Below are 23,662 nucleotides of genomic sequence, written 5' to 3' on the forward strand. Positions count from 1 at the left end.
GGTGAAGTTAGAGTGACTTCAGGGCAATTGAAGTGCCAGGCAGCGGGAGCAAAGGCAGCAGCTGCTGCTAGCTTACTCGGTCCTGCGGACATACACGTAATTGACCAGAATTCATCCTTTAGGAAATATTCTTGCCGGATCATCCAGGCTGGGTGTGAATGGGCGATCTGCTAGCGGAACAAGGGGAGAATACGCCCATTAAAAAAAAAGCCCCAATAGGGGTTTGTTTATCAAAATGAAATTGCATCTCTTATGCGTAATAAAGGCTACTTTGTTGTCTTGCTGCGCCTTAAAGGCGCCTTGAACTGAAACAAGCGAGAGTGTCTCCACAGGGGAAAAGAGGCGAGGAGACAGGCTGGGGGGGAATGGCGGTATCGGGTGGGTCCTGAGGAAACTCCTCGCCTGCACGTCTTTGACCTGCCCCTTCCCCAGTTGAAAACATCCTCCTCCTCCCGGCGCGGAGTAAGTGATTAGCTGGAGCCCTCCCGCCTCCCAAGTTAAAGCTTCTCCGCGGGAGGGACGAGGGCTGGGCAGAGGGAGGCGGGTTCACCGCGTTGCTACAACTAAAAAGTGCCCCCTTCGCGCAGTCGTGGCGTCCCTGGCATCCGAGCACAGCAAACGTCAGTTTGTTTAACAATCGCGGAGTATAAATGCTCAAATTAGCTAGGCGGCTGCAGGAGGAAGCAGCGCTGAGCCTTGCCCGGAGGCGGTGGCACCAGCAGCCGCGAAGATCCCCTCGCTGACCTCTCCCTGGTTAGTGCCCTAGGGCTGCTGATGTAGAGTACCCAGGGGGAGGATCCATCTATGCTGTTAGTCCCGTAGGAAAAGAAACAACAGCTTCCCCTTCCCCTCGCTAACCCAGCCCCAGCCACGGTCAACCTCGGCTCTCCGTCGCTGTGTGACCATGGCCGACAGCTTGCGGAGATTAATCAACAACGAGAGCTGCAGGATTTTGCAGGAGAAGCTGGAGAACTGGTATAAAGATTACCACGTGAGTATGTGTGTGATTCCTCACAAACGTCTTCTCTTCGTTCGCCGCCGCGAGCCTGTAAAGCGATTCGATTCACGGGGGGTGGTTCTGGGAGTCTAAAGATGCTGCTCAAGCCTTATATCATTTACTCGCCTAATGTTCTACCAACGGTGTTTTGCCATGGAAAAAATATCTTCCACCCACCCCAGACAGTAGGGTGAAAACGTGCTTCTTCTTGTCTCTACTTTTGTGTTTTCAAAGGGACTTTGAGGAGTGAGACAACTCAGGAATTAACATTTGTATTTTGTCAAATTAATGGGGGAAGAATACACAGTATAATAGTGGCTGTTTCAGAGTGTAAATTTGGGCTACAGGAGAAAGACTGAATTTGTGAAGGGGGCTCCGCTAAGTGTTGGATACCTCGAGTGATTTCCCGGGAAAGCAGTAACCAAGGACGCTGGTTTCCAGACAGTGTTGCGGTTGCTATAGTTACTGACACCCATTGACACTATAAATACAACATATCAGGCCAGAAACAACTTGCAGCAGAGACTGCTGATTTCCCTCTCATCTCCTCTTGGTGTTCTGATACACAGATCTTATCAGATTAAAGTAAAAATCAGTTGCCAAAATGCAAGTTCACATCTCTTTGAAAACTCACCAGGGCCACTTACACTCTTTCACAGTGAATAATACTCCATCAAAAATATGTTTTCCCAGAAAGGATAACAGGGGCCTCCATTTGATTTTATAACTTATTATATATCTAAATATTTTTGAAAACACTTTGTGTTAGATATCCAAGTACAATAACTGCACTGGAAAATGTTGAGTATCATAAACTTCAAGGAATATAAGACCTTTAAATACAGAGAAAAGCTAGACAAGAACTATTTTATTGCTTGCAACCAGACTGTGCACCAAGATAATATAGCTTGTTCTGCTAAGGTTCTCAAAGGCCTCTGGTGAGAATCTCCCCATCTCCAGTTGCTGCGGTGGAAATGGAATATGATTTTTTTTTTAGTTGTCTTTAAAATTTCTAGATATTTTTCACTGTACTTGATGATAGTGTCACACATTTGAGGCATATCAGTTTGAGAACTATGAATTCACATTTAAAAAAAAAATCAGACCCATTAATAGTTGTTAGAAATTCAAAACTAGAACAAATGACTTGTTTTCTGAAAGCAAATTCAGTTTACAGCTATTTCATGTTTGAAACATTTTTGTTAAACTGCTTTTGTTGTATAACTGAAAAGATACTGCAATTATAACTTAGTACCAAAATGATGTTATACCTTGCAGATAACATAACTATTGAACATGGTACTGAATGTTCTTTGTAGCTGTGCTATTAAATGTTACCTGTGGTACTATAACAAGTTTTGCATGTGGGTGGGGGAAAATAAGATAAACCACAAGAAACAGTTGTTTTGTTGACCTTCATGGCTTTTTCTTTTTTCTTCCTATAACTTTTTTATTTTTATCTTGAATAAAGCCATAATATTTGTGGTTTTATTTTATTTCAATATTGTGCATTCTATTTTATTATAGTATTGTCTGTTCAGTGCCCTGCCTGCCTTGTCTGTCTGAGAATGGAGTGACTTAGCAGGTTGCTTTATTTTATTTTATTAGTACAGAACTGTTATTATTCCATAGTGTTTGAAAGCTGACTCCGTAAAATAAACACAGCTGATTGAAGTAGCTTACTTAGGGGGGCAAGGGATTTGACTTGGTCTCTGGTCACTTAAAGTGTGTGCAATTTCTTTTATCAAATAGAAACAATTAACCTAAAATATGTTACACATCAGCAGAAGAGCAAAGAAACCACTAATCAAGCTCAAATATTGAAATACAGAAGTTTTTGCCCTTAATGTACTGCAACATCTGATCTTGCAACATTACAAGATATTCTAATTGTAAAGTTACATATGTTACCCAAACTAAGAGGAATATGTGTGCCTGAGTAAAGGTGGTGTGACATAGTAGATTTGCACAATTGCTTTCCAACTGGCTTAAATCTCCCAAGGTAGTAGATTGGTGAATCATGATTGGGAAGACATTCAATGCATAGGGGGCTGTGTGAAAAAAGATATGGAAATAGTGGCAGGAGACAAATGAGGCTGGTGTGGTTGGCAGAACAGAGGATGGGTGGGCATGTTTTAAGAGACAAGGCCGAGATGTATATTGCAATAGATTTGAAGGGAAGAATGAGAAATTCAAACTTAAGGTGGTGGACAAGTTGAGGACACTGAGGAAGAGGAAGGCTGCTGAGGGAATCAAAATCAAAGAAGGAGAAGGGAGGATTTGGGTAGGGGACAATAACATCCACATAGAGGAAGAGGGGGTGAATAGAGTCTAACAATGCAGTGCAAAGAAGGCAGTGAAGTTGGCAGGGAGTGAAGTTGGAAGGCAGGGAGGGAGGGCTGGAAGTAGGAGGAATATGAAAATAGGATGACCGTGCATTAGAACTTCTCTAAATGGTATGCCAAACAATCTTTCTGGGCTATTTCTGAGTGGGATGTGTTAGAGAAAGAGAGACCACCATGAGGGAGTGCAGTTTTGGAGGGAGGTTTAGAAGGAGAGATCCAGGTTTCAATCAGAACAGAGAGTTCTTTAGAAATGGAGCAGGAGAAGAAGGGAGAGGGGCAGTGTGAGAGGACAGACAGAGGAGATAATGGGAGGAAGAAGAGAGAACGGCTAGGGAGAGGAGAGTTGGTAAAGTACAGCGTCAAGGTGGGGAGCAAAGGGGAGATGAGATTTAGATAAAAGGCAGAGCTATGAAGAGCCTTAAAAGTGAGGACAATTTGTTTGAACTTTCCCTAAAGATGCTGTCATTGCAAGATTCTTATTCCTGGGCCATAGCTTTTTAACATGGGACTGGCAGAGATCACAGGCATTTAAGGATTTTTAACCCTTGAGGGGAGTGATAGTGGATAGTAGAAAATATACAAAGATCATGTACCTTCTGAGCTGAGAATTAATGCAGCCCTTTGAACACTAGCCAGTTCCTTTTTGACCTTGGTCCCTGAAGGAGCTCCCTACAGAAGATTACACCTCATTAGCCATTGCTCCAGCTCCTTTGAAATCCCAACAGTCTCCAGGGATCTTTTACCATACCTTCTCTGACTTCCTGTCAGGTCTTGTTCATTGGTGCTATGTATTGAGGCTCTTGCCTTGACCACTTCAACACACATCTGTTGATCTTCTACTCTCACTTTTTGTGCCTGTTTTTTCTCAGCTTTTGGCACTTGCCTCTGTGCATAGGTGCAGAGAAAGTTTTGAGGTTTGCCATTTTTTTGCTTTGATGTTCTCAGTGCCTCAGCACTTTCTAAACAACACCTGGGTTCCTTTTTCCTTGGTGCCTCAGCATCAGCACTGTTCTTTGAGCACCAACACCTCAGTTAGGGTGCCACCGTTTTTCATTAGGGTACCTAGCAACTTTCATGGTGCTTGTTTTTTCCACTTGTTCTGGCACTTCCTTCAACACACACCCATGTTGGCAAGTATGGCATCTAAAATGGGAGGAAACTGTTTGTTGTGCTGACAAAGTTTGAAACCACGATGTCAAAGACTGACAATTTGTATATCTGTTATGTTGACAATGACGTGCAGGGGTGCCAGACTGCCTGCATGTGTCACCACATGCCCTGATGTGGAGAGTGTCTCTAAGTCTTCCTGGAGGTACCCAATAGAGACTCCTGTAAGTCTGGCATGACGCTGGCTAGGATGGAGTGATTCAAAGGGTAAATCCTTGAAGCTAAACCTGAGTTTTTCTACAACTGCTCAACACTGGAACACAGTGCCAGGGACAGCTGCGTTTGCTCAGACCTGCTCCTCACTCCAGTAATCCCAGTTAGACAGCTTCAACTCAGAAGTCTCCTGCAGCATCATCACCAGTGTAGCCAAAGGATGAGGGGTACTGAGTTCAGGCTAATGGGATGGGACAGAACCTCTACGCAGGAGTCTGAGACAGAAGGCACCACAACAGTCAGCAGTTCCCTGACATGCCTTTGCCAAAGCCCCTGACTCATGATTGCTCCACATCAAGACCTCTGTATTTTTTCACTCCTGCATTCAGATGCATGAAGAGGAGAAAGAGGTCATGATTCCAGGTATCCATGTATTCTTGGCAATCTGGTCTGATCACTTCTGGCTTCAAAGCATTCTTTGTCTTGGTTATTGGGTGCAAGAAATTTCAGTACAGTTGGAACTCTGTTTGCACCAAAATCTACTCTTGCATCCCAAGAGTCAGTGCTCCTTGGGCAAGGAGCTCTGGCCTTTACACTGACACCTCTTGCATTGGGAACTCTAGTGCCACCAGTGTCCATGCTTCCCAGAACCCTGATGATACTCCCGGCTTCCTGATTATCTGCATAGTTCCAGCTATTGGGGCAGAATCAAGCTGAGGTTCAGGGTGATGAGGGCTGGTCTTTGTATTTAGATTAGAGGACTCTCCTAATGCCAAATACACCTCCACTATGAGAATACCAAGACAGTGACTTTGCGGCAGAGGATCCTACTTTTTTCTCAACTTTTACAGAAGTTTTCCATGACCACTGATTATTTCTGACCTGGTTTTAACTGAAAAATATACAAAGATCATGGTTAGGCGATAACTAGACAGGAAACCACATCCATCCAGTAGTGTTGCTGTACCCTTGCACCCTATTGTGACGGGTTGGATCACAGAAACCCCCTTGGGAGCTGCCACCCGATGTGCAAAGACTACCCCTGCTTCTGCTTTCCCTGCCAGCTCAGGACTTCAGCACCCTGTCTTGCTGAGCCAGCCACTCCTGTCTGGCTCCAGACACAGATCCAGGGTCTGAATCACCTGTCCCAAAGCTGCAAGTTTACCTGAAAACAGCTCACAGTAGTGCGCTTGTCTTTAGCACTCAGATGCCCAACTCCCAATGGGGTCTAAACCCAGATAAATCCGTTTTACCCTGCGTAAAGCTTATGCAGGGCAAATTCATAAATTGTTCGCCCTCTATAACACTGATAGAGAGATATGCACAGTTGTTTGCTCCCCCAGGTATTAATACATACTCTGAGTGAATTACTAAATAAAAAGTGATTTTATTAAATACAGACAGTAGGATTTAAGTGGTTCAAAGTAGTAACAGACAGAACAAAGTAAGTCACCAAGCAAAATAAAATAAAATGCGCAAATCTATGCCTAATCAAACTGAATACAGATAATTTCCTCACCAGTTCCAGAGTGCTCCCTTTTACAGGCTAATCTCCTTTTAGCCTGGGTCCAGCAATCACTCACACCCCCTGCAGTTACTGTCCTTTGTTTCAGTCTCCTTCAAGTATCCTGGGATGGGGTGGAGAGGCTCCTTCTTTAGCCAGCTGAAGACAAAATGGAGGGGTCTCCCACAGGTTTAAGTAGACTCTCTCTTGTGGGTGGAGACCTCCCTCCTATGCAAAGCCCAGCTCCAAGATGGAGTTTTGGAGTCACCTGGGCAAGTCACATGCCCCTGTATGACTCAGTCTTTGCAGGCCAACGCCATTGTCCACATGGCATCTTGCATGTCTCCAGGAAGACTTCTCATGTGGATTGGAGCATTCCAAGATGCATTGTTCCCTAAGTGTCTCCTGATCAGGTACTTAACCTGGCGAATTCCTTCCTAACGAAGCTGACCAAATGCCTCACAAAGCTTACTTAGAAATCAGGCAAGCATACAGCCCATATTCTTAACCTCGAGTAGAAAATGATATATATGTACAAATAGGATGAATAGATATAGTAGATCATAACCCTTGCGGAGATATGTTACATGGCACAGGCAGCACAAAACATATTCCAGTTATGTCATACATACATTTATAAGCACCCCCTCCCCATAAAGCCTTATGGGGTACACTGTCACACCTATTTTTGACAAGTTAGTGATACAGCTGTGGCAGATCCCTTACAGAGCTGTCCCAGCCTTGAAGAAAATTAGGTAAAAAGTACACCCTTCCCTGAGACTGCCCCAGGCTATGTCTTCCCCACTCCTACCCTCATGCCTCCTGGAGCTTGGTGATGGAGGCTGGACACACTTATGGTATTGTACCCAGAATCCTCAGCTACAGTGCTGGGATTCATTTAGAGAGAAGGTTTATCAGTGTGACTGCAATCCTCCAAGTCATTCACTACCAGACCTTCATGACCAAGAATAAGGAGGAACAATGGAAGAAGCCTCTATTTTGGTTGATTTTTCTTCCTCAATAGAAATGCCAGAAGCTTAAGAAGCTGATCATAAGGGCATCAGGTATTGGCAACTTTTGATGCAGGTGATGCAATGGTGAGGGCCACTTCTTTCAATAGTGGATGCCTGGAGATCCAGAGAGCTTAAGGATCTGTCTTACTTTATAGACAACTTGTTTGGGAGAATATAGCGGCTTCTACAGAAGGCAAAGGAGACAAAGGCCACACTGCATTATCTTGGGCCTTTGTCTTGTTCCTTGGGTCCCTCTTTTGAGGGAGGGAACTGAAAGTCTCCATTTCAAAGGCTGGCTTTCATGTCAAGAGCTAGCTTTAAGGGAGCTCAGTACCCACCATGCACTTGGTGTTTGGCCTCAGCACCCCAAGAAGCTAAAGGTCCTAAGCTGCCTTTCAGCAAACACCAAAAACTGAAGGATTTGAAAGGTTTATTAAAATCAAGAACATTTCAGTTATCATAAAAATCCATATAATCAATTTTGGTAATTCATTCAGCTGACTGGTGTCCAACTTTTAATTTCGGTTCACAGACCCCTACCCCAATCTCCTACCTCCACGCTAATTGCCATGGAGATGGGAAACCTGCACGACAGAACTTATGGATATGAACATGGAGAATTTTAGGCAACATTCATATCTACAGTCATACCACCCCAAGGCGACATCTTATCAGATCTGAAAATATAGGCTGGATCAGTCCAGGTAATTAATTGGTTGGGAAACTCCTGGAGAAAGCCCTTGCACTATAAAAAGGGAAGATTCTCCTTTGAATGATTGTGCACACATACATTCTACGGCAGATGTAGGTTGCAGCTTGCATGCATTGGGCACGCATACACCTGCAGAGGAATGTATATATGTGCAACACATCTCAAAGAATAACAGTTAATACAGGGGTCGGCAACCTTTCAGAAGTGGTGTGCCAAGTCTTCATTTATTCACTCTAATTTAAGGTTTCGCGTGCCTGCAATACATTTTAACATTTTTAGAAGGTCTCTTTCTATAAGTCTATAATTTATAACTAAACTATTGTTGTATGTAAATTAAATAAGGTTTTAAAAATGTTTAAGAAGCTTCGTTTAAAATTAAATTAAAATGCAGAGCCTCCCAGACGGGTGGCCAGGACCTGGGCAGTATGAGTGCCACTGAAAATCAGCTCGCGTGCCGCCTTCGGCACACGTGCCATAGGTTGCCTACCCCTGAGTTAATGCATAGGTGAGTAACCATTTTTTCTAGTACATTGTAGTCATCTTTCTGAGGCAGTACTGTACCAGTACACCAGTATAATGTTAGGGGCACTGTACTCCTGGAGGTACAGTTATTTCAGATGTGATAAGTAAACAGAAATTCTGACCACTTGTCGTTGTCGGTAAAGATGTTTTAGAGCTCTACCTGACAGATGTAGCATTAGCAGTAATGTCCTGGACAAATTCCAACTCCAGTAATTTCATGAGATAGCTGATAGCTTTCCCTAATTTTTTTTCTGCTTTTTGTATCAAGAACGTAATGCTAGTTTCTTCCTGTTCTTGAACACAGTTTGTTTCAATATGTATTAAAAACATAAAATCACATGTAAGCTATGTGTAACTATTGACGGTGCAACAAAGTAACCTTATAAGTGTGGTTTATTTCAGTTAGTCTGTAGAAATATATTTTGCACTTATATTGGACTTTTCATCCAGTGGTTTTATATCACCTTTTAAACATGAAGTTTCATGCCACTTCCATGAGGTAGGTAAGTGTTATTGCATCTATTTTATTAATGGGGAAAGCTGAGGCATAGGGTACGTCTATACCCAGCCGCTAGTTCGGCGGCTGGCAATCGAACTTCTGGGTTCGACTTATCGCGTCTTGTCTGGACGCGATAAGTCGAACTCGGAAGTGCTCGCCGTCGACTGCGGTACTCCAGCTAGACGAGAGCAGTACCGCGGAGTCGACGGGGGAGCCTGCCTGCTGCGTGTGGACCGAGGTAAGTTCGAACTAAGGTACTTCGAACTTCAGCTACGTTATTCACGTAGCTGAAGTTGTGTACCTTAGTTCGATTTGGGGGTTTAGTGTAGACCAAACCATAGAGAGGGTGAATGATTTCTTTCACCTAGTAAGTCAATGATAGAGTTGAAATTAGGACCTTGAATTCCTGACTCCCAGCCCTTTGGTGTAACTGTTAACATCATGTGTTATTTTTTCACCCCTTGAAAGTATCTGAACATGCCAGTGGCGGTTTAGGAAGCTGTAATGAAGTCATAAACACAATTATAGAAAAAGCTCTTATATCATGTTCAGTGTACATCATAAACATAATTATTTAGAAAAGTCAAACAAAATAAAACTAAACCCCCAAACATATGTTTTAATTCTTCTGATTTACAGATTAACTCATGTGATCAGAATCTGAACCGATGTTGTGAAATCATAGAAATGAACTCCATGATTCAGGGGCAACTCTTCACAATCCTCAATCAAACCGCTCGAGAAGGTGAGAATTTTCCATGTCTCTATGGTTTGTACGTATCACCTCCATTTTCTTTATAAGTGCAGACTAAGGATTTATCTCTGCATTTTTCTCACATATACCTGGTTTATGTATTCTCTTAGGTGGGCATTATGCAGGTGTAGAGACAATAAAATCTCGTCTCCTGCCATGGCTGGGGACTTGTTTTTCCAGTACTACTTCGGGAAGGCCCTTTGAAACCAGTCTCTCTCTCATTCAGGTATGCTGAATGTTTATTTTTAAGATGATAAAAATATATAAATCAAAGATTTCCTGCAATTAAAAATCAATGGTGGTGGTTTTTTTACTAACTAAAACAGTGTTTTCTCACCGTTTGCCTTCTGAACTATTTCCATCATTGTTAACTTGCACAGTTATGTCATTTTTTTTTTTTAAAAAAAGCTTTAAAGGGAATGAAAGAAGTCATTGAAGTTAATTTGACTAAATTAGCTTAGCAAGCCTAAGATCTTTTATCTTGTCCAAGAAACTAGTTTCTTATATACATTTTTACATCAAGGTAAAGAAATTTACTAATTATAAGTTTGCTGTGATATCACCCTAAGACTTTACGCCAGGGGTCAGCAACCTTTCAGAAGTGGTGTGCCAAGTCTTCATTTATTCACTCTCATTTAAGGTTTTGCATGCCAGTAATACATTTTAATGTTTCTAGAAGGTCTCTTTCTATAAGTCTATAATATATAACTAAACTATTGTTGTATATAAAGTAAACAAGGTTTTAAAAATGTTTAAGAAGCTTCATTTAAAATTAAATTAAAATGCAGAGCCTCCCGGACCGGTGGCCAGGACCCGGGCAGTGAGAGTGCCACTGAAAATCAGCTCGTGTGCCACTTTTGGCACGCATGCCATAGGTTGCCTACCCTTGCTTTACACCATACCTGTATTGGAAGCAACTTAGTGCTTTGTGAAACTCTTCATATGAACTGAGGGGCGCGCATAAGGTCCCATGCCCTCTAACTGTTAGTTTTCATTCTTCTGAAGGTTGGGCTCTAATACGTGTGTTGTGAGAAATTTTTTTACAGGAAATAAATATAAATCATGATACCACCATGCACCTAACTTTGAGGACTAGGATAGCAGTGGTGTGTGTTCTTTTTCTCTTCCACTGCATGATTCATAAGTTTTACAGAAGGTGCTGATTACAATACTTCAGCTGGAGATGCAGATCTTCTGTGGCACTCTTGTATGTTTTGGGAGAAAACAGTAGTGTTAGCTAGTGGGGAGATGAGAGCAAATGTCTTCATGCTCTCCCTGATTTCTCACTTTACATTACCCCCCCCCCCCCAAATCACTGTTTACAGTTTAAATAAACTATTTCCCCTGGGTAAAATGACATCTGACCGTCTGTACTTGGTACAGGGAATAGAGCAGTTTTCTCTTAATTTGTTTTTACAAATGACAACATTTAAAAAGGTGTAGTGAAAGAAATAATCTATGTGATAATTTATGGGTTTTCAACTGCATGTGCAAATGAAAGGAAAGCCTTCAAACAGAGAATTGAAACCCAGTGCACAATTACTAGTTTATTTACAGTTTTATAAGGGTATGCAATGTGGTATTAAAAGCAGAGTTCCTTGTGCAAGGGTGTATCCTTTTCAGTTATACTAGTTGCTTAATTTGCTCTTATGATTTCCCCCCATTTTGCATGCCCAGTAATGTGTAAAAAGTTAATTAATACAGGAAGAATTGTTGGCATATTTAGTTCTAAGAGTTTGCTAGAAAGGAAAAATTATGGACAAAAAGTAGTGTGTGTATTTGTGTGCATATCTATATGTATATCTTAAAATGAAATAGTAAAGCACCACTATATGTAACTTTTCCCACAGTGTAATTTAATCTCTCTCTGGCTGTTTTGTGCTCTCTCTCTATTTGAACAAGTACAATGTTTTCTTTGTTTAAGATCAATTTAGAATTATTCTTTACTGCATCATTTCAGAAATGCACAGCCTGTCATGAGACATTCTAAGGCAGTGGTTTTCAACCTTTTTTTCATTTGTGGGCCCCAAAACATTTTGAATGGAGGTGCGACCCCTTTGGAAATCTTTAGACTTAGTCTGCAGACCCCAAGTTGAAAACTACCATTCTATGGTAATGACAACCTTCCACAGACTCCTTAGACATAGTCTGCGCACCCTCAGGGGTTTGCGGACCACGGGTTGAAAACCATTGTTCTAAAGAAATGTTGTATAACTTTCGGGCATAACATTCAAAAAGTGTGATATTTGTATTTCACTGTAGGAGTCAATTGAGAAAGAAAGGCAGCTGAGGGAATTTGCCAGCACTCGGAACCATGAACTACAACAGTTGGAGAAAGAACTGAACTCAACTCGTTTACAACTCACCTTAGTGCAACAAGAGTAGGAGAATTAACTGTGTATTTTTTCAATAACAAATTCATTTTTCTTCTCACACCTCACTTCTAATAGAGATTTGCAAAATGTTTCATTTCTGCTTTGAAATAAGAATTTAAAATGTATCTAGACTCTGGATTTTCTGAATTTGAATGATATGGGACTGGATACCCAAGGCATTAAAAGTCTTCTAGTAAGTAACTTAAATCTTGGTTGGTTGGTTTGTTTGTAAAATTAAAATTAATTTTTAAAATCATCGGCTGCCTGAATGACAATAGGCCTGGCAGAAATTAAACATTTTGCCCCAAAAACTTTTGATCATAATACCGGTAGCTTATTTAATACGGATTCTGTACTGCAAGTTGCACAGAGGGAAATTTTCATGCCACGTATGACATTTGGCACATTTTGGATATATCCAAATATGTTTTTTTGTTTGCAGTGTTGTTGTAGTTGTGTTGGTCTCAGGATATGCGAGATACAAGGTAAGTATGATAATATCTTTTATTGGATCAACTTCTGTTGGTGGAAGTAAACTTTTGAACTACACAGAGTTCTCCAGGTCTGGAGAAAAAAATCAGAGTGCCTGAGCTAAATATAAGTTGGGAGAGATAATTAAGCAGATCCACAGGATCTCTGTTGTGTCCCAGCTTTTAAATAGTCTTTTGGAGGAACCACTCTGGTTTGACAGACCTCCAGGGAGCCCTTCTTTTTAGCTTCAGGGTAGGCCACCCAGCCTCACCGTCTTCTAGACTGAACCTGTGGGCTCCAGCACCCCTGCTTCATATTGTGAGATTTGTCTAGTGAGTCCAATTGAGATTGACTCATAGTAGAGACTTGTACACTCTTCAGGGACTAATGCACCTCAGCAAGTATTTGCAGTGACTTCAAAGCACAATAGGATTTATTACACAGCATTGGAAGTCCTTAGGCTAGCATAGTGAAATAAAGATTCAAGCATAGTTCATTCTAGTCAAGCCAGAGTAAATCACTAGTCAAACTGTAGTGGCTTCCATCTTAGGCTCTGTCTCTTTCTGACACCTTAAGAGAGCTTAGCTATCTGTCCCTACTTCTATTTAGTTTAGACATTCTGATTTCTTTCCACAGATGTGAAGAACTTGGTATAGTTCGAAAGCTTGTACCTTCCACCAATTATAACAGGGTTCAAAAAGAACTAGATAAATTCATGGAGGATAGGTCCATCAATGGCTATTAGCTAAGATGGTCTGGGATGCAACCCCATGCTCTGAGTGTGCCTAGCCTCTGCTTACCAGAAGCTGGGAGTGGATGACAGGTGATGGATCACTCGCTGATTCCCTGTTCTGTTCATTCCCTCTGAAGCATCTGACATTGGCCACTGTCAGAAGAGAAGATACTGGGCTAGATGGACCATTGGCCTGATCCAGTATGGCCGTTTTTATGTTCTAACAGAAGTTGGTCCAAGAAAAGATCTCATATTACCTACCTTGTCTCTCTCATAATCCAAAATATGACATTTCATAGAAAAGGTATGGTTGAAAAGAATGCCCAATGTTCTTATCCTTCCAACTACTTATAAATATGCTTCTCAACAGCTAGGAACAGGTAGGTCTAGCTAGCAATCAGAGGTATGACTGCAGCATGTGTAGATGTACCAGAGCTAGTTTTGATCTAGCTAGCTTGAATAACAGCAGCAGTGAAGCATAGTTTATACAAACCCCTCTGGAACCCTGGATATCTACTATTGAGCAACTAGCTTGTGCTTCTGCTCATGGTGCCACAACTTCATTGCTATCATTATTAGAGGTAGCCAGATCAAAGCTAGCTCAGTATGTCTACATGTGCTGTAATCACACCTCTGACTGCAGTGTAGGCATACCCAAAGAAAGAGAGAAAAACCTGGCATAATTGTGATCTTTATCTATTAGAAAGATTTCTGTCTTCCTTAAGTATTGAATGAGGCTGCTCCTGTGCATCCAGTGAGCTATAGCATGCAAGCACTCTTCTGGGGTAGGTGCTGAGGTAGCGGGTTCTGCAGGGCAAGAGATGTATAGTTATATATCAGCACACTAATACTCTAGTGTTCAGAAATTAAGACTGCAATCCTGCTCCCATTTAAGTCAGTTCCAAAACTCCCATTGATTTCAATGGGACCAGGATATGGTCCTGTCTCACCCAGGGCCTCCTTGTATATATCAAACAGCATATGGATAGCAAAATAGATGCTTGAGGGACACCATATTTTAGTTCCCTTAGTAATGACATGTAACTGTCTATTACCTCCAGTTGTCTCCTGCTTGTGAGTGGGGGACAGTCATAACAGTAACATATTTGGATAATTAAATTAAGCAAATAAATAAAGGTAGTAAATGAAGATTAATATCTTAGTGTTAGCTAAAACTAAGCTATTATATTTGCTATATTATTTCAAAAGAAAACAGCAATGAGATGTGTGCAGGAACAGCGATATATTTCCTGTAATGTTTTCATTGTTGTCATAGGCAACTAAAACTTTAAAAATGGCTGCTAGGAGTGAAACTCTCTGTGCATTTACATTTTAACCGCTTAAAAGATTTTGTTCCCTTTAACTTGAAAGTCTGTATTTCACTATAAGTTGTGCTCAAATAGCCATTTTCAAGAAGAAAACCCTCAATATTAAAAGCAGCTGAGGCTTCAATTGGAAGGAGCGGGGTAGATAGTTGGTTAGATACTAACCCCCAACTTCTTGCCACTGCTTGGAGGAAGGGGGGGAAAGGAAGAGGGACTTGAAGGAAAAAATTCAGGGAAATCATCATGTTTTTCCTCAATTCAAGCTATGTATCTGTCCACAACTGTTGCTCTCAGGAGCCATTCTGTCAGCTTTATAAAAAGTCTAAAGTCAGTACATCATCAGAAATGTAAGTATTCGTTTGTGTGTAAGATCAGGTCTACCCTATAGTCTTCTGCTGGTGTAGCTATGTTAGTTCGGAGTTTGCAGACGTGTGATCTCTGACCCACAGAGCTGTTTAGAAGATGTCCCTAGTGCAGGTGCAATTTAGCACAGTTACCACTTAGGCTTTAGACACCTGCGTTTTAGACACTCAGCTTATATCTTAGCAGGGTTCTTCCTTAGATTATCATGGTAAACCACAAAATTTATGCTTGTCTGGTTTGTGATGTCATCAAACTATTGAGGTTATGTGTGTATAAAGTCTTAGTCATAGTTTGCTTTTGTGTTTTATGCATTTTAAGGACACCACACGGAAACATTTTAATAACAAAAATGTTGTTTATAGAAAATGTATGCAAGAGGTTTCTCTGATCTAGAGTTGATGAAAATATACTTAGAATGGTTCTTTGTGTTAAAGTAAAATAACATTTTTTTTTTTTAGATTTTGCTTAAAACTTAGTTTGCTTTCAAGCCAGATATGAATAGTTTATTGCTTGAGAGACCTATGAAATGAAATCAGCAATAATTCAGCTAATTATCTTATAGATTATTTATGAAGGAGTGCATCATCCCTGCACTTGCATGTGGAGCTCCCATGGACAAGTTTAATTTGAAACAAAAGGTTGGATATGAGAAATTTTCCATGAAAGGGTGATTTACAAAAAAAACCCTGTTTTGGGAGAACTGAAAGGGAATTTTTCTGAAAATGTCTGGTCATGGTTTCCCATTAGCTCAGCAGATGGGCTGCCAAAGAGCTGTGAGCCTGAAAGCCCAGAGAATCCCAGTTTAGCATGCTGCCAAGGAGGCTAGTAAGGCTGGCAGGAAATAAGGGAGATTTCCATCTAAATTTCATCAAAATCAACACCTTCCTGTTGAACATTTCAATTTTGACAAATTGGGATTTTTGGGAAAAATGTTCTGTTGGGACATAGTGGACCAGCTCTGTTTACATATATTTCATTAATTAAAACAAACCCAACGCTTACAAAAATAGGTCTTTCCGAATCACTATATAAAATCTTTCTTGCTATGCTCTGATGTGGTCCCATTATCAATTAGATGCTTGGTGACCATGACCTATCAGGTAAGTCTTTTATATTTATTCTGGGAGTGTGCCAGAATCTCATGGATCACTAGATGGAGCAAAATCCAAAGGTATATAGCCACTATTGAGAGTGCCCTGCTGCCAGGAATCAGTGGCAGATTAAGATTTCATGGAGCCCTGGGCCATAGCAAATGGGGGGGCCCCTTCCCAACCCTTCTACCTGTGGTCCTGCCCCCCTTCTTCCTCTTCTGTCTGTGGCCCTGCCCACAGCCCAACCCTGTTCTGTCCCTTCCCCCGCGATCCCACCCCTGTTCCACCCACAGTCCTGCCCCATTTTGGCCCCCCCACTGCGGCCCCACAACCCGTTTGCTCCTTTCTGCCCCCCCGCACTATGGCCCCAAGATCAGAGAAGCTCTGTCCCTCCTGCCACGGATCTGGGGCCGCAGCGGGGAGTGAGTTACCCCTGCCCTGAGGCCATGACAGGGAGTGAGAGCTCCTCCAGTCCCGGGGTTGTAGCGGGAGTCCAGACACTGGGGCTTTCCCTGCTGCCCCGCGCTTCTGCCAGGGAGCGGGGTCAGGTGCAGGGGTTTCTCCCACCCCACCCACCTGGGCATTTCTGTGGTGGATTTCTGCTGGGGGCAGGGTGCCCATTTTTTTGGGGCCCGCAATTGGCTGGGCCCCTGGGGATGGGCCCCATCAGCCCATTGGATAATCTGCCACTGACAGGAACCAATAATATGAGCATCTCAGCAGATCATAGTCACTGTGAAAGGACAGAGGAAGAGATACAGTCTCTCAAATAACTAGTTAGGACTGAAGAGCTGGCAACCAACACTTTGAACTGCACACAATAGCCTGTGTGTAGCATTGAGCACTGGAGTTATCAGATCAAAATGACTTACCCTATTCGACAAGCAAATCACAGCACACTATACTTGCTGAAACTTTCAAGTGCTTTTCAACAGTAGCCCCAGTATAGTATGTTGCACTGTTCTGGACTGTTTAGAAAGATATTGTTAACTGTGGCAAGGATCATAAAAGCAAGAAATGGTCTCAGACTTTGAGCCAAAGCATTATATATAATTGCTTTCATCTGGAATTCCAAGAATGGCAATAAACTCAAGATGGTAAGCCATATTGGTGAAGTCAGACATAACAGCTTCAATAAATGGCATAGTCACAATTATGGCCCATTCCTCTAAATGTTTTCTATCTGCATATCAGCATCATTCTGTCTCATCTTGGTTGGATATAAACTAGTTTGATCCTGTGTGCATCTCTTCTATCAAACTCTTAGTAAGCAAAGACTATGGTATCCATGTTGGATGAAAAGAAGATGTAGATCTGAGTGTCTTCTGCATGTTGATGACACCGTAGGACAAAACATCTAACAATCTTCTTGTGCTGCCAAATATCTACATTGAACCTGAGAGGAGATAAGATGGAATGCTGGAGGACTCCATATGAGAGCCCCTTGGGAAAGAAAAAATGTTTTTGCCACCTTTTGGGATCTTTCAGAAGAAAGAACTAATTGTCTGTACAGATCTATCTAAACCTTTGGTCAATAGAATCAAAGGTTGATGAAAAGCCTAACTAAATCACCTCTCTTCGTTGTTTGAAGGAGATAGATGGTATTGTTATCCTGGGGTGACTATCAAAAACTAGAGTTGCAGGGATTGAAGAAAGAGGGAAATTATTGATTTATGGTAATCACTAAGGCTGTTAACATCAAAACAGTCTCTTGAGTGTGAGGCACTTAGTACTGGATGTTAAAGGGTGGCTGGCAACCTTTCATCTTGAAAGGAGGCATTAGCAAGTGTCACTAATAATGGGTTTTAAAGCTCCTTGTTGATGCTGGGATGCATCTCCCCTAAAATACCTCAGATACATACCTTAGACCATGTCCACACTAGAGACCTTACAGCGGCACTGCTGTACCAATGCAGCTGCGCCACTGTAAGATCTCCTGTGTAGCCGCTCTATACCAATGGGAGAGCATCTTCTGCAGACATAGTGTGTCCACACGAGCACTTATGTTGCTGTAACTTATGTCACTTGGGGGATATTTTTTTTCACACCCCATAGTAACATAAGTTATACCAACAAAACTGCTAGTGTAGACATAGCCTTAGTAAAATTGTTGACTGTAGTTTGCATAATGCAAACATAAACTCTCCCGAAATGAAAATGAATCTTCGTGGTAGTGGCTGGGGGACTTGTATTTAATCAGAGCTAAATCTACATCATACAGCTGATATTCGTTAAATATAAAGAGTGTTTGAGCATGCAAGGGAGGGAAAGAATGGCTTGCATTGCTCTCCAGTGATGATGCCTTCCAATTCATTTGTGGTAGTGAGGGCTTCTGGGACTATCTATAACTGGCCTTCCTCACCTGGAAGGGTGGTCTGCCAGAGTGGGGTTAAAGATCAAGTTGTTAAGGCTGTACTCAGCAGACCAAATGAAGAGAAGTAAACTTGTATTTTGTGTGTTTTTCGTTCTTTTTTTTTTCATAACTTCAGAACTTCTCTTGAAAGTTACATGCTCAGCTTTTCAAGTTGCTTATGACATTTCATGACTCCTGAGTATCTTTCATTAGTGGAGCAAAGTAAAATAGAGTGTGAAAGACAAAACCGTGTTCTCCTCAGTCAGGACTTTGGGGGTTTGTCTTCTAAGCAACACCAAGAGAGTACTGAATATTTAGGAGTTTTCTAAACATCATAGGGTATATCATCCCCAGGTACAGGAAAACCCCAAGAATGTGAACCTTCAGAGTTTACCTCATAAAGTTCCTTTCTCATTGTCCCTACAGTATATCAGAAATGTTTCATAGGCCTGCCAAGATCAAGTGGCAGAAGGAGATGAAACTACACAGATTTTCTTAGAATTACGTGGTTGTGAGACCCCTTTGTGTTATACCTCATGCCCCCTTTCACTTCTGGCAGTACAGTAACTCCTCAGTTAAAGTCATCCTAGTTAACGTTGTTTCGTTGTTATGTTGCTGGTCAATTAGAGAACATGCTCGTTTAAAGTTGCGCAATGCTTCCTTATAACATCGTTTGGCAGCTGCCTGCTTTGTCCACTGCTTGCAGGAAGAGCAGCCCGTTGGAGCTAGTTGGTGGGGGCTTGGAACCAGGATGGACTGGCAGCTCTCCTATCAGCTCCCCATTCCCCTAAGTTCCCTGTGTGGCAGCCACCCAGCAGCTTATCAATTGCCGGCAGTTCAATTGTTCTGCCCTTCACTACCATGTGCTGCTCCTGCCCTCTGCCTTGGAGCTGCTCCTGGGAGCCTCCTGCTTGCTTTACAAGGGTGGGGGGGAAGATGGGGGCTAATGTCGGGGGGTCCCCCTCCCCTCTGCTCCTGCACCCTGCTTACTCCATAGAACGGGGGGTAGGGGAGGAGGACACAACAGGGCTCAGGACCGAGGGAGCTTGCCAACAGCAGCTGCTGTCTCAACTTGCTGATCTACTTAAAAAGGCAGTGTACTTAGAGTGGGGTCAGCCTACTGAAAGGGGCAATGCATGTGTTTCTCTCTCTCTCTCTCACACACACACGGTGTGTGTCTCTGTCTCTCTTTGCCATGCTGTCTCCCCTCCCTCCATTCCTGCTGCCTTGTAGAGTGTGAGGCTACATTAACAACAATGAGGTAACCCTTGAGGGCTCAGCTGATTGCTAATTCATCATTTAGCAGCAAAGCATTCCCTGGGAAATATGCCACCCTCTGACTTCATCACCGCAACCAAGCTTCACAATCATCATCGCTGTGTACCTGTTACTGTGTGTGTGTGTATATATATATATAGTCTTTTTGTCTGATGAAAAAAATTTCCCTGGAACCTATTTCCCCCCCCCCCCTTACATTAATTTATGGGGAAATTGGATTCACTTAACATTGTTTTGCTTAAAGTCGCATTTTTCAGGAACATTATTACAACGTTAAGTGAGGAGTTTTACTGTACAGCTCACTAAAAAGTTGTGCTGACTTCCTGTGGGCTGATCCCAACACTGAATAACAGAGGGGATTAATGCTGAAACTGTCAGCATTGATTCTTGTGGGTTTGCAGTGGGATGATGCCAATTAGAGTAGTTAGCCTCCATTTTTGTGCCCTCAATCCTCAGTCTCATATGCCCTCCCCTTATCACACTACTGAGCACAGTGATTAGAGATGGTCAACATTTTTCATCCAGAACTTTTTCTCCCCAAAAAAGGCAGATTTGAATCAACCAAAACATTTAGGGAAATTGTGGAGATTTTGGTGAATTGTTTCAGTCAAAACAAACAAAGAAAAAAAGTTGGAAATGTTGAAACAAACTACTTTTCAACCAATTTTGAATTATGGTAGACAGTGAGGCATAGACACAGGGAGACCAGATAACAGGCATTTCAGCAAAGGCTTTGGTATGAACAGGAAGAGATTGTTTAATTGGACTGAGAGGAGGAAGTGCTAGATGAGAAGGGAGTGATATACAAACAAAGGTCCATTATGTAGGCTGGAGCAAATCTGCAGAAGACTTTAATACAAAAGAAGGCAATTTTGAGCTGGACCCTGTAATAAATGGGGAATCATTGGTAATGATACAGGTTGATCGTGGCGTAGTTGCATTTCTTTGTACCATACACATATGAAAGTGGGCAGCAATATTTTGCACATGTAGGAGTCTAGTGAGCAGGGACTTGGGGACAGAGATTAAGTTAAGAAGAAACATTAAGGAAGATTTTGGCGGTGATGCTATGAAGGCAGTGGAAAACAGGCCGTGTTGTGGAGCTGGAGATGGGCAGGTTTGCAGATGGAGTGCTCATGTTCAGAGATTATACCAGATTATGATTAATGGAGACAAACTGGGGCATCTAAATTAGGGACGGAGATGGAGTAACTGGAGCTTTATAAGTAATTCTGTTGGTATAATTTAGTCAGATATGACTTTTGCAGACTATGCATGCAGGTGACCTGCAAAAAAAAGGAAAAAAAAAGTCTGCTAAAATATTTGCTTTGTTATGCAAAATTCAATGTGAGAATCTGTACCTTTAATTTAAAGGTATATTTCTGGTTATTAATTTCTCTTGCAGTCTGGCAGAAGCCCAGATGGCTCTTGAAGACACAAAGACCAAATCAGCCACTACCCTTTTGGCAGCAGAGGATGAAATTGTTCATCTAAAAGCAGCGTAAGAAAAATGTGATGTACTGTAGGGCTATTTGTGGCAGTAAGGCAGCATGCAAAGGCACAGTTTGTGATTTGTTTGTGTTTTGTTTACATTTTTATAATGCTCAATTCCCCACTGTCCTATGCTACTCCAAATAAAGGGGAATAATTCCTCCTACTAACACATGAGACCAGGGAAAGCTTTTGTCATGAGTTGTTCCCCTTTGTAAAGTTGACTGATCCTGATCCTGATCAGTTGTCTTCTAGACTCTAGCAGTTGGATACATCTCTTTTGGCTGGATAGGCTTTGAGGGTTGTTTTTCCCTCTGTGTTCCTCTCTCCAGTTGTCTGGGATTAGTTACAGTTATTTATGCAGGGGTACTTTACTAATAATCTCTCTCTTCTTTTTTTTACCTCACTTTTCTTTGGAGCATTTAAAACAGCATGGTTTGGACACATCTGGCTTTCTCTTAACAGCCAGTTGGTTAGAGCTTTGGCTCTGTGTATAGAGAGGCCCTGTGACTTAGTGGAAGTAGATCCAGGGTGTGAGGTCCCCTGTTGGTTGTATGTCCAGTGTGAGTAAATCATGTGTGAGAGATCCCAGGAGTGTCATATGCAAAACCTGAGGTGTATTAACAGGAGTGTTGTATGAAAGACTTGGTAGATAATTGTTCCCCTCTACTTGTATGGGTGAGGTCTCAGCTGGAATACTGTGTGTAGTTCTGGGCACCACAAACTAAGAAATATGTGAACAAATTGGAGAGTGTCCAGAGGAGAGCAGTAAAAATTATAAGATGTTTAGAAAGCATGACCTCTGAGAGAAGTTTGAAAAAATAGGACTGGTTTAGAGAAAAGAAAGGACATAGGATCACAGATTATATGGAAGGGAACCTCGAGAGGTTATATAACCTATTCCTGTGCATTTAGGCAGGCCAAGTATACCTAGATTATCTTGACAGGTGTTTATCTAACCTGTTTCTAAAAACCTACAATGAAGGGGATTTCACAGCCTCCCTTGGTAACCTATTCTAGTAGTTATCTATCCTAATAGTTAGAAGTATTTTTCTAATGTCTAACCTAAGTCTCGCTTGATATGGATTAAGCCAATTCTTGTCCTGTGAACGCAGAGAACAATTGATCACCATCCTCTTTATAACAGTCCTTAACATATTTGAAGACCATTATCAGGTCCCCCTTCAGTTTTCTTTTCTTAAGACTAAACATTCACAGGGTTTTTTAAAAAACTTTTCCTCATAGGTCAGGTTTTCTAAACCTTTTATCATTTTTATTGCTCTCCTCTGGACTCTTTCCAATTTGTCCACATCTTTCGTAAAGTGTGGCTCCCAAAATTAGACATAGACTCCAGCTGAGGCCTCAGCAGTGCCAAGCAGAGCGGAACAGTTACCTTCCACATCTTCCATATGACAATATACTTCAGAATGATATTAGCCTTTTTCACAACTGCATCACATTGTTGACTCATATTCAATTTGTGATCCACTATAACCCCCAGATCCTTTTCTGTAATACTACTGCCTAGCCAATAATTTCCCTTTTTGTGTTTGATTTTTTCCTTCATAGCCATAGTAACTTTGCACTTGCCTTTATTGAATTTCATACTGTTGATTTCAGATCAGTTCCCCAATTTGTGGAGGTAATTTTGAATTCCAATCCTGTCCACCAAAGTGCTTGTAACCCCTCCCAACTTGCTGTCATCCACAGATTCTGTAAGCATACTCTTCACTCATTATCCAAGTCATTAACAAAAATTTTGAAAGGTACCAGATCCAGAACAGACACCTGTGGGATCCCACTAGATACCTCATCCTAGTTTGACAGCAGAGCACTGATAATTACTCTGAGTTTGGTTATTTCATCCAGACCACATTTCCTTAGAGGTGACAGCTTAGTTGACTAGTCAATTCATCTTTCTTATCTCCAGGTCAATGCTATCTTTTCACTAGCAGAAAAGAAGTTTTGATCTAACAAGATGTAAGATTATTCTGATATTTGGCTTTTCAAAAGAGGTGATTTAGTCATGCTTGTTAAGCAAGATGCCTGCACTTTAAATGTAAATGGAAGTGCTCCACTGCTTGAAAATAATGGGGACCTTATATGCCTAATAACACTGAGGAAATGGTGTAACTTTTCTTCAGTTCCCCTCTTCATTCAGGACATTTAAGACAGAGAGTGGACTGTTCCTGACAAGAAACCAGGTCATAAAAGCTTTTAAATCATGCCCTGCTTCCTCAGAAGAAAAGCCTGGTGGGGTTTCTTGCAGCCCAAAGAATTGATCCCAGTATTTCAGGGATGATTAAGAAGACCATTCTTCCAGTTAGCTAGTCCTTGTGCAACTGATGTACTGGAAAAAAAAAGTAGTGTTCTTGATCTTATGAACATTCCAACATTTCCATGCTTGGGTAGGTAAGGTTTACCCATACATCTTAGATAATTATAAGACACCTATTAGTATGGTATGTAAGTACCAAGAGGGACTAAGGTGTTCTTTCCTAATCAATGGATTGTGA

The 23,662-nt window shown here is 41.7% G+C and overlaps 1 protein-coding gene across 4 annotated transcripts in view; it reads left to right on the plus strand.

Moving 5' to 3' along the window:
• The first annotated feature begins 729 nt into the window (after nt 1–729).
• SPATA18 (spermatogenesis associated 18) overlaps nt 730–23,662 on the plus strand; it is a 43,169-nt gene continuing 20,236 nt past the window's right edge. For 2 of the 4 annotated variants that reach the window (XM_054028826.1, XM_054028825.1), the window contains exons 1-5: nt 730–991; nt 9,552–9,657; nt 9,777–9,892; nt 11,929–12,047; nt 21,061–21,156. In XM_054028826.1, coding sequence (XP_053884801.1) covers nt 905–991; nt 9,552–9,657; nt 9,777–9,892; nt 11,929–12,047; nt 21,061–21,156 — 524 coding nt within the window. In that variant the 5' untranslated portion in view covers nt 730–904. The remainder of the gene's footprint in view (nt 992–9,551; nt 9,658–9,776; nt 9,893–11,928; nt 12,048–21,060; nt 21,157–23,662) is intronic. The other 2 variants (XM_054028827.1, XM_054028828.1) reach the window with 1 other exon arrangement.

Source organism: Malaclemys terrapin, chromosome 5 (genome assembly GCF_027887155.1).
Source record: "Malaclemys terrapin pileata isolate rMalTer1 chromosome 5, rMalTer1.hap1, whole genome shotgun sequence".
In the NCBI taxonomy this organism is placed as follows: Eukaryota; Metazoa; Chordata; order Testudines; family Emydidae; genus Malaclemys; species Malaclemys terrapin.